This window comes from Rhipicephalus microplus, chromosome 1 (genome assembly GCF_043290135.1).
Source record: "Rhipicephalus microplus isolate Deutch F79 chromosome 1, USDA_Rmic, whole genome shotgun sequence".
NCBI lineage: Eukaryota > Metazoa > Arthropoda > Arachnida > Ixodida > Ixodidae > Rhipicephalus > Rhipicephalus microplus.
The window spans coordinates 278874772-278886541 of NC_134700.1; the positions used below are offsets into that span (position 1 = coordinate 278874772).

Consider the following 11770-nt stretch of genomic DNA (forward strand, 5'->3'; position numbering starts at 1 on the left):
AGGAACCAAGTCGGTTTCAAAACGTCTGGTTTCTTCAAAATTTTTGGTTGGATTCTAAATCATCTTCCTATTTTTACCATCGTAAAAATAAAACTTCATTGAAAAGCTCTTGCGTCTCTGCCTGTTCAGCATGAATTAAAAATTACAATTCACAGGGTTTCTTATTACATGCTAAGATGACTTGGTGGTGAAAGCCAGCATGCATTCCCAAGAAGATTCGCTGTGGTGCTGGTTACATTCTCAGTGCACTTATTTCATTCTTGATTCACCCTTAATTAACTTTTGGGTTTATCTTATGCACTAAGCTTTTATGCATCGTTTTCTTAATTGTCTTATTCTTGTTCATTTGAAGAATTAGCATTGGTCTGGAAGATACGTTGCTTTAACTGAACCCTAATTTACGCAGACGACACAAGCTTAATATTTTTTTTTTCAGGTACGAATGCTAGTCATCTCGTAAATACAGCTAACTCAACATTACAAAAGATATACAGCAGGACCCTTGAAAATTGTTTACTTACAAATTGTTCCAAAACAAAAGCTGTTCTTTTTCGCTCCAAATCCACCTAATGAAGTCACCGAATCCTACAATGTCATGTTAAATAACAGAATAATCAAATTCTCTTCCATCGCGAAGTCTTTGGGCGTTGTTTTCTTTGAGCACATGAAATGAGATTATCATACAGAATTTTTATACAACAAGCTTTGCAAAGTCTTAGGTGTATTGAGAAAATGTCAGGGTCTATTGCCAGTTCCTAAAAAAAATGATATTTAATCCGCTCTTTATATCACATCTGAGTTATTGCAACTTAATTTTGGGTAATAGAACAAAACAATATAATAATAGTTTTATTATCTTACAGAAAAAAAGCTCTACGTTCTGTTGCTAACCTTACTTTTAATGCCCATATTTGACAAATATTTGTGAAACATAAAATAATCAAATTAGACTTGCTCTACGAATATTCCTTAGTTATCTCTTTTTGATCTAATTCCATAAAAGGTCGCGGCCATATACGTAGTTCAGCTAACTTACAATTAAATCCTTTGACGCGCCTAAACCGACACTCTGAACATTGGCATTTGCCGAGACGGCACACAAATCATGGTTTTGAGACATTGCGTTTTTGCTTGCCGAATACACTAAAAAATATCAAGAATTAATTGTGCAAATACTCGTACGCTCTCTTATACTTCTATCTTAAACATACTTTATTAGTTTATGTGCGTAGTGTGATGACGTTTATTGAACCGGAGAAGTCGCAACGATGTCGCAACGAAAAGTGGCCGTACGACAAGTCTGGCAAAAGGCGGCCCAGGTTCTCGTGCAATCAGAGCACGGGGTTTTTCCTTCTCTTTGGAAGGCGCATACACGTTAGTGCGTATGCTCCACTACAATACCCCCCGGGTTGAAGAGTAGCCATCCTGGCGACTCACGGAGTAGGCACAATGAGGGGGTCGTAGTAGGGCTTGAGACGGTCGACGTGTACGGTCTCGCGTCCTCGACGGCGCAAATCTGGCGATTGCGTTAGGGGCTCGACGATGTAATTCACTGGTGAGGTTGCGTCAATGACACGGTATGGACCATGGTACCGGGCCAGAAGTTTGGAAGACAGGCCAGGAACGTGCGGGGGCACCCAAAGCCACACGAGGGAGCCAGTACGAAACGTAGGCGCTATGTGATGAGCGTCATCATGCGGGTTTTTTGTAGACCTTGAGCCTCACTTGTCATAGACCGAGCCAACTGACGGCAGTCTTCAGCGTATCTGGTGACTTCCGAAAGCGGGGAGCACTCCGATACATCAGGGCGGTACGGAAGTATGGTGTCGAGTGGGTGGGATGGTTCGCGGCCGTACAACAGAAAGAACGGGGAAAAACCGGTAGTCGCTTGCGTCGCGGTGTTGTAAGCGAAGGTAACAAAAGGCAAGACAGCGTCCCAGTTAGTGTGGTCGGAGGAGGTGTACATCCTCAGCATGTCGCCAAGTGTGCGGTTGAACCGTTCAGTGAGACCATTCGTCTGTGGATGGTATGCGGTAGATTTCCGGTGGATGATGTTGCATTCAGCGAGAATAGCTTGGATGACCTCCGACAGGAACACTCGACCCCTATCACTGAGTAATTCCCGTGGAGCCCCATGGCGGAGAATGAAGCTGCGGAGAATGAAGAGTGCAACTTCGTGGGCGGTCGCTGCTGGTAGAGCTGCAGTCTCAGCGTAGCGTGTCAGATGATCGACGCCGACAATAATCCACCGGTTTCCAGAGCGACTATATGGGAGGGGGCCATAGAGATCGATACCCACGCGGTCGAATGGGCGAGCCGGGCATGGGAGCGGCTGTAACATGCCAGTAAGGTGCCGCGGAGGTGTCTTGTTCTGTTGGCAAGTGGTGCAAGACTGAACGTATTTCTGCACAAAGCGATACATTCCTCGCCAGTAATATCGTTGGCGCAGCCTTTCGTAGGTTTTCAGGACACCTGCGTGAGCACTTTGAGGGTCTGCATGGAAATTCATGCAGATGTCAGAGCGCATATGAGTTGGGACAGCAAGGAGCCACTTCCGACCACCAGGCATGTAGTTGCGGCGGTACAGAATGCTGTCTCGCACGGAAAAGTGGGCTGCTTGTCGGCGTAGCGCTCTCGTGGAAGGGACAGCAGACGGATCGGTAAGGTAGTCGAGTAACAATGCAAGGTATGGATCTTTACGCTGCTCCGAAAGCATGTCAGTGGTGTCTATTGGTGACAAGGTGGTAAAAAGTGGTGACAGAGAAGCCACATCTGGGGTCAAAGGCGATCGCGAAAGTGCATCGGCATCTGCATGCTTGCGACCGGAACGATATACTACACGGATGTCGTATTCTTGCAATCGAAGTGCCCAACGTCCCAGGCGTCCGGACGGGTCTTTCAATGTGGACAGCCAACATAGAGCGTGGTGGTCTGTGACCACGTCGAAAGGGCGGCCGTAAAGGTACGGGCGAAACTTCGTCAAGGCCCAGATTATGGCCAAACACTCCTTCTCTGTCACGGAGTAATTCAACTCAGCCTTCTTGAGAGCGCGACTTGCATAGGCGACTACGTATTCGGGTTGGGTGCCTTTCCGTTGTGCCAAAACTGCACCAAGACCGATGCCACTTGCATCGGTGTGAATTTCTGTGGCAGCAGCGGGGTCGTAGTGACGAAGAATGGGTGGTGAGGTCAGCAGGCGGCGCAGCTGGCGAAATGCGTCGTCACATGCAGGTGACCATGCAGATATACCTTTGCTGTTGGAGAGCAGACTTGTTAGAGGTGCGATGATGGACGCGAAGTTGGGCACAAAGCGACGAAAGTACGAGCAGAGACCGACGAAACTTCTTAGAGCTTTCAGTGATGTGGGCAACGGGAAGTCAGCGACAGCCCGAAGCTTATCGGGATCCGGAAGAACACCGTCTCTTGTGATGACATGTCCCAAGATGGTTAGTTTGCGTGCTGCGAAGTGGCACTTTTTGGAGTTAAGTTGTAGGCCCGCAGAAGTTAGACACGTCAGAATCTCGTGGAGGCGAACAAGATGTGTCGGGAAATCAGACGAAAAAACTACGATGTCGTCCAGGTAACACAAGCAAGTTTTCCACTTATGGGCACGCAAGATGGTGTCGATCATGCGCTCAAATGTGGCAGGTGCGTTGCAGAGCCCAAATGGCATCACTTTGAACTCATATAGACCATCTGGCGTTACAAAGGCTGTTTTAGGGCGATCACATTCAGCCATTGGCACCTGCCAATACCCAGAACGCAGATCCAAGGATGTAAAGTACTCGGCGCCTTGTAAACAGTCAAGAGCATCGTCTATTCGTGGTAGCGGGTAGACATCTTTCTTCGTAATCTTGTTTAAGCGGCGATAGTCCACGCAAAATCGAACGGTGCCATCTTTTTTCTTGACCAGAACGACAGGTGATGACCAAGCGCTTTGAGAAGGCTGTATCACTCCACGTTTAAGCATGTCGTCTACTTGCTCCGTAATGACGCGGCGCTCTTCGGCGGAAACGCGGTAAGGACGCTGTCGCACAGGCAAATGTGAGCCGGTGTCAATAGTATGAGTGATAGTCGTGGTGCGGCCCAAAGCAGGTTCTTGAAAGTCGAAAGAAGAGCGAAACTTGTTAAGGAGAGCAACAAGTTGGCGGCGATGCGAGAGGGGAAGGTCTGCGTCAATAGCATTGTCGAAGGCTGACAAACTTGATGGCTCAGACGCATGAGTTATTGCGGCAATGTGACATGGCGTTTCGTCGGGAGGAATAATATCATCGATATGGTCGACAGGTTGCACATATCCCAACGTTTCACCACGAAGTAAGCTGATGGGGTAGTTGCAGTGGTTGGTAACCAGCATTACGGTTAAACCAGATGCAATTGTAAGAACGGCAAATGGGAGAACGATGCCCTTGCGTTCAGTAAAAACAGGAGATGGCGTAAAGACCACCGTGGCGTCAGGTTGCGCCACACATGAAAGGCTTACAGGGACCGAAGCTTCCGGGGGCAAGGTGATGTCGTCGTCAGCGATGAGTTTGCAGAGCCGAGGAGACCGGTCGGGTGGTGGAAATTCATATGTTGGCACAAGGGACACTTCGGCACGGGAACAATCGATGATAGCTTCATGACCTGATAAGAAATCCCAACCGAGGATAAGGTCATGAGAGCAAGATGGCAGAACAAAAAACTGTACGACGTACAAAACATCTTGGATGACGACGCGCGCCGTACACAGAGCCGAGGGATGAATGCGTTGCGCGCTAGCCGTGGACAGCACCATGCCACAGAGAGATGTGGTCACTTTCTTCAGTTTCCAACAAAATTTGACGTCCATCACAGAAACGGCGGCCCCGGTATCAATTAACGCTAATGTGGCGACTCCCTCAACATCGACATCAACAACATTTTTCGGCGAAAACGGAGGCCTTGGGAATTGCGCACAAGTTGCAGTTCTTGCCTCCGGAACTGCACTGATTAGTTTCCCTCCTCAGGAGGTGGTCGGCGACGCATAGGCGATGGCGACCGGCGACGAGGGGATGGGAAACGAGCAGTCGATGGGCGGCGATCCGAGTCTGAGTGCCTCTGTTCATATGCAGATGCGGTGGCCTGCTGCGGCGCGTAGGTAGGAGTTCCGAAGTATGCGTTTGCAGGTGTGGGGCGACGGCGGCAGAAGCGTGCAATGTGGCCAGCGATGCCACAGGCGAAGCAGATAGGACGATTGTCTTGAGTGCGCCACTCATTAGATCGATGGAAAAAGCGAGGTGAGGGCCTGTAAACTGGAGGCGATGCCGGAGGAGGTGGAGCTGATAAGGCGACTGGATGCGGTGGGGGCCGCGCGACCACAGCTGCGTAGCTGAGAGGTGAAGGTGGTGCAGGTGGTGCGTAGCCGACAGCTGAGAGATTAGGCGCTACTGAAGTGCACGGGTAAGGGGCCTGCACTGTAGGGAGGACATCACAAATTTCCGTGCGTATGGCCTGCTGCAGTGTCGTAGGCAGGCTTGCGGTGGGCGCGTCGCTATGCGGCAGCAGGGAGAGCTGTCGGGCGACTTCCTCCCTGATGAAGTCTTTGATCTGGTTGGATAGACTTTCTTTGCAAACGTTGGCATTTGTGAGTGTGACTGCCGAGATCGATTCCGGCGGTAGGACACTCTGTCTGGCGATGGAACGCTGACGGCGCAATTCATCAAAGCTCTGGCAGAGGCTTACGAGGATTGCCACCGTGTTCGGGCTTTTCGCTAGCAACATCTGGAATGCGCCATCCTCGATGCCCTTGAGAATCTGCCGAATTTTTTCTTCTTCGGGCATAGATGGATTCACACGCTTGCAGAGGTCGAGCACGTCCTCTATGTAACTAGTAAACGTCTCGCCAGGCTGCTGGGCTCGGTGGCGCAGGCGCTGGTCAGCGCGGAGCTTGCGGACCTCTGGTCGGCCGAACGCTTCAGTGACGAGTGTCTTAAAGGAAGACCAGTTGGCGATGGCGGTTTCGCGGTTCGTAAACCAAAGTTTAGCTACGTCTGCCAAGTAAAATATAACGTAGGCGAGCTTAGAGTCGTTGTCCCACTTGTTACTGGCGCTTACGCGTTCGTACAAGGAGAGCCAGTCCTCGACGTCTTGCTCGCCACTGCCGCTGAAGATTGGTGGGTCCCGTTGGCGAGTAGCGCCGGGGCAGGTAGACGGGGCAGCCGATGGTGCTGGCTGGGCTGGGACGGGCTGGTTGGCGACTGCGTCAGTCATGTTTTGCAGTGGTCTCTCGGGCAACTTGCGAGAGCGGAGCTCCAGGTCTGCTTGGGGATCTCAGCAGCCTCCACCAAATGTGATGACGTTTATTGAACCGGAGAAGTCGCAACGATGTCGCAACGAAAAGTGGCCGTACGACAAGTCTGGCAAAAGGCGGCCCAGGTTCTCGTGCAATCAGAGCACGGGGTTTTTCCTTCTCTTTGGAAGGCGCATACACGTTAGTGCGTATGCTCCACTACAGTAGTATTATTTTCTGTTTGTATACTTCTTTCTTCCGATGTTTAGCATGTGCGCTGCTAATTTGGATAACTTTGTATAACTCCTTTGTTTCGCTGCAAAGGATGTGCATTGCTGGTTTGAACTGTCTTGTGGTTTACTTTGTTTCTGCCGTTTTGTTGTCACAGTGAACATGGGTTGTGGGTCACTGTCAAGCTGTTTTATGCGGTTTTTTTATCCTGTCCCAGCCACTTACTGTACAACTGTACGTGGTAAATAAACTCAACTCCACTCAACTCAACCCTCACGTGCACGCATTAGTTTCATTGTCAACCGCCTTACTACGCCCACAGCAGCAGGGCAAAGGCCAGTCGCGTAGCTAGGAAGTAGCACACCAAACCCGTGTTCCCCCCCCCCCCGCCGAATATTTGCGCCATTGCGTACAGAACCCAAAATGACCCTTGACGACATCTGCCTATTAAAAAAAAATTCTGCCTATGCCCCTGGTCGAAGGTGACAAGTTGCATTCGTCATCTAGATACTAATCGGATGTGCTGATTGTGTTGTAAATGAATGTTGGGTGATTTCTGTAATGGTTATTCAGTTTTTATTCTTTCATGCATTGCTTTGTTATGAATATTTTGTATGTATTTTAGAGTTGTGATTCTATTATTTGCTGTCATGGGCCACATGCGTGTTTCTTTTTGTATTGTCGCTTTCCGCTGCTTGTAACTTTCGTAATTTTTTTATAAATTTGTAGTTTAGATTTTTTTTCTGGGTGAAGGGGCCAGTCAAGCTGTGAAATGCAGCTTTTTTCCCTTCGCACCTAACCACGTATACAGTGTATTTTTGTGTACTTGTCACGTGGTTGAATAAACTCAAACTCAAATTCAAACTCAAATCTGCAGGAGGGTGAGATAGCTTTTCCAAACGACGCATGAGATAATAGGGCTGAGAGTTTGTATTTTTAATCCATTTATGACGATTTGTTTGGTTTTATGTTGTCTGTGGTATGAACACGATTTTTCTGAACGAAGAAAAGCTCCAAGTAGCGCGTCGTCCTGTGTCCCTCTCTTCTTGATGGTCGTGGTGTTAATCACCCCTGCCCCCCCCCCCCCCCCTCGACCCCTCTTACACTAGCTAGAATAGATACTGTTGTACACAAGCACAAAGTGTTGTTGCGAAGAAAAAGCCCGTGACATTATGTAAAAGATGTTTCTGATTGAATGAGTACGCAGGGTAAAAAAATGTGTTTGCCTTTTTTTTTTGCCAGCGATTGACTTCGTATGTTCCCACTACATAATGATTTCTGTGTATCACTGCCACACGTGTCATCATCGCGAGCAGAACCAGTATTCCAGTTATAGGCTTAGAAAAGTGGAAATCCAGGGGACAATAACGTTCGTGAAGGGCAATAGAGGCGGCTGTTACGAAATGATGTTGATGGTTTCTCATACAAGACTCATTTTTGACCCTCATAATAGTCTTTGTCCATTCAGGGCAAAGTGTAAATCTAACATGTCAATCTAACATGCAGACGATCAAATACATCACCTCTCTTTCGCGAAAACAAGAAAACAAATTCAAGAAAAGAAGAAACATCAAGTATAACATACAAGTCACTCGACGAAAGCAAAGAAGTAAATGCAACGAAAAGTTGCACATAGCGCGAAACGCGTGTCTAGCTAGCTGCGAGCTCAATCTTTCTCTCGTACACAGCGCAATCTCATCAGCAGAGTCTTTCTCGCCGGGACGGTTCCTATCGGCCCGTCTCTGGTTCCATACACGCTGCGTAGCCTTGACGCTCACTGCGCGATCTCCAGCGAGTCTCACGTGACGTAAAGGTCATGCGAATCCCAGACGCGACCGATACGCATCACGTGGTTAGTCTAGGGTCTCCCTTTCCCACCAGACAATTCTTAGACTTCGAGACCGTCTGGCATAGCCTTTGTCCCGACTTGAGAGACACCACTACACTCGACACAAAGCCATCGGACCGGAATTGGGCCTGGTGTACACACCGGACTACTGCCTCGTCGTGAACACCACGAAGGTGCTTGGGACCTTTGAGGAACCCTTCGACACTTAGGGCAGTGACTTACGCTAAGCCAATATGCGCACGTCGGTGGTAGTTTACTTCCTCTCAGCTGTTGCCTTCGCGGTGTCCGAGGATGCCTGGCGCTACATGATCCCGGGCCAGACGGACGCATTTTCCGACAAGATGATTCAATACATAAACTACCTCAACACGACGTGGAAGGTGAGATCCGCTTAAACAGCGTAGATCGCGTAGTTTGACCTCCCACAGCGCAATCGCTTAGAAAAATCATTTGTGTATACTCATTATTGTCTTCTCAATTACTGGGGACGCAATTGTACAAAGACAGCCAAAGAGGAAGAGAGAAATAATTGAAAAGAAAAATAAACACGAAGAAGTGGTACGCAGAAGCCGGCTTGGATGTTACAAAAAAGTTCAATATCTTGTTTACTACAGCGCCCTGAGCTTAACGTGCAAAAGCAAAAAAAAAAGACAAATCGTTATTTGCGACAAATTTAGGTAACTGAAGAATACGTGTACATAGGCTGAAATAGAAGCTAGTACAAATACCTTAGCCAACATTGTTAAGTTTCAATAGATTTTAAGCCCTATTAGGATGGGCACCACTGAGTGATTATTTTTTTTTCTCGTTATCGTCTTTGCCATTTTTTGACACACAAACACGCACACTTTTTTGATAAATCTCTTTCTTCCTCTACCTGCCTTCGGATGCAGGCTGGCCGCAATCCTGGCTTCGAAGATCCCGCATACGTGCGTAGCCTTCTTGGAGTACATCCGGAGAACCAGAGGTACCGGCTTCCCGAACGGAGGCTGGACCTCAGTTCACTCGGTCCCTTGCCGGAGAACTTCGATTCTCGAGAAAACTGGCCCGAGTGCACCACCATTGGCGAGATTCGGGACCAAGGTTCCTGTGGGTCATGCTGGGTCAGTACTCTTCGGTGCACGTTTAGCCTGCCATTTACTGCACCTGCCTTTTTTCCCAAGGAACGTAGCACGTATCTGCACATTGCAAAGACTAGGCTAATATATGATGGTTTCGCCGGAGATTTTATTCCGGTGAAAACAGCATATAGGTCTGCTCTTTACGGTGCAACTTCGCAGTTTACGGTGAACCTTCTTTTGAATGTGTTTGACCTTGAAGCTGGGTCTCCATGAGTGTCGTCATAGCAACAGACACTCGCAGGGTCGGTTTGTTCTCTCCCTTGGACTAATATTTAAGCGTATAGACTTCCTTGCGAACCTCTCCTAGTTTCGCTGCTGTCTAACCTCTGCTGTCTAACCGAAGTTTGTACTTAATAAATAAATAAATAAATAAATAAATAAATAAATAAATAAATAAATAAATAAATAAATAAATAAATAAATAAATAAATAATAATAATAATAATAATAATAATAATAATAATAATAATAATAATAATAATAATAATAATAATAATAATAATAATAATAATAATAATTAAATAATAACAATAATAATAATAATAACAATAATAAAGAAATGAAGCAGAGCTGATGCGATATTACCTAACCACTGTCATCCAATATTCCATACGGAAGCGCATTCTTCTCTTCACCTGCGGTCTGCCCTTCCGTACTATAGTTTCTAGCTTCCAGTCTATATATATATATATATATATATATATATATATATATATATATATATATATATATATATATATTTATATATATATATATATATATATATATAAGAAGAAAAAAAAAGTGGATGAAAAAATTACCAGCTGTGAGCAGGAATCGATCCTACGACCTTCGAATAACGCGTTCGATGCTCTCAAACGCGTTATTCGAAGGTCGTAGGTTCGATTCCTGCTCACAGCTGGTATTTTTTTCCTCCACTTTTCTTTCTTCTTTCTTCTTATTTACATTTCATTGGTTCTAATAACTTCCCCTGTATATTCCTTGGCATTACTGTCTGTTATATCTCATTAATATTGTGTTAAAACACGGAAATACGAGCCCTTAGGTATACACTTCTCTTCCTTATATATATATATATACATACATATATATATATATATATATATATATATATATAAATATATATATATATATATATATATATATATATATATATATATATATATATATATATATATATATATATATATATATATATATATATATATATATATATATATATATATATATATATATATATATATATATATATATATATATATATATATATATATATATATATATATATATATATATATATATATATATATATATATATATATATATATATATATATATATATATATATATATATATATATACACGCGCATGTGGTCAGTCCATAGTAGAAGTAAGAACTGCAACTCAGTTTGCTTATGTCATCGCGCTTCCTTACATCGTCGTATCTTAAGTCATATCGTTTATCGTATCTTTTATTGTATTCGGATAGGCTTCAGTGCGATTCAGATGAAGACCAAGGAGACCTGCAGAATACAGAGGAGCGCTATGTGTTTCCTTCGGTGTGTTCTGTGTGTCTCATTGGTCGTCGTCTAAATCGCGCTGAAGCTTCTCCGTGTGTGTACCTACACGCCCAAGTTAATATATTGTATCATCGTACCTTATATCGGTTCTTATATCATCGTAACTTCATGTATAGGAAACCCTGACCGACGCAAACGTCGAGCACTCCAAGGAAAAGAAAATTACTGATTAGCTGCCGCTCTTTAGTGAGTCCTGGTTTGTTTTGAGTGTTATATAACTCTCTTTAAAAGAAACACACGTTAACTCTCTTTCCCAGAGAGAGAGATGAAACATTTATTACTGCTTCCTATCGGTAACTACAATGATCTGGAGCCTGAACTGACACAAAATATAGGTACAAATGTGGCTGGCTCTTCTGTAAGCTACAACTAACAAAAGAAAAGGAAAGAAAAAAAGAGAGAAAGAAAACATTAGTGAATGTCTTACATACTTCACAGGCACGAACTTATAAGCCTTACAGGCAGACGATCTACACGCCTATCTGCAACATGTGCGCATATTCGATCGAGCACGTGTAGTGACGATGCTCTCGCATGATATTTTGTACCGTGGTTGGTGCTGCTGTTTGAGATAAGGAGAAGCCATCGTGGGAGCTAATGATTTTTCCACGCTTGCCTTGGACGACAAGCTAGCCATGTGCCGACGGCAAAGTCAATATGAGGGAGCTTGAGGAGGTACCACAGCCTAGATCAATAACAGTGGAGGATGGTTAATCATATCGCTACGCCTGGTTTGCTA

At 45.4% G+C, this 11770-nt stretch overlaps 1 protein-coding gene across 2 annotated transcripts in view; it reads left to right on the forward strand.

Annotated features, from left to right (window-relative positions):
• The first annotated feature begins 8374 nt into the window (after positions 1 to 8374).
• LOC119188261 (cathepsin B) overlaps positions 8375 to 11770 on the forward strand; it is a 34126-nt gene continuing 30730 nt past the window's right edge. For both annotated transcript variants that reach the window (XM_075895836.1, XM_075895839.1), the window contains exons 1-2: positions 8375 to 8710; positions 9224 to 9433. In XM_075895836.1, the coding sequence (XP_075751951.1) occupies positions 8564 to 8710; positions 9224 to 9433 (357 nt within the window). In that variant the 5' untranslated portion in view covers positions 8375 to 8563. The remainder of the gene's footprint in view (positions 8711 to 9223; positions 9434 to 11770) is intronic.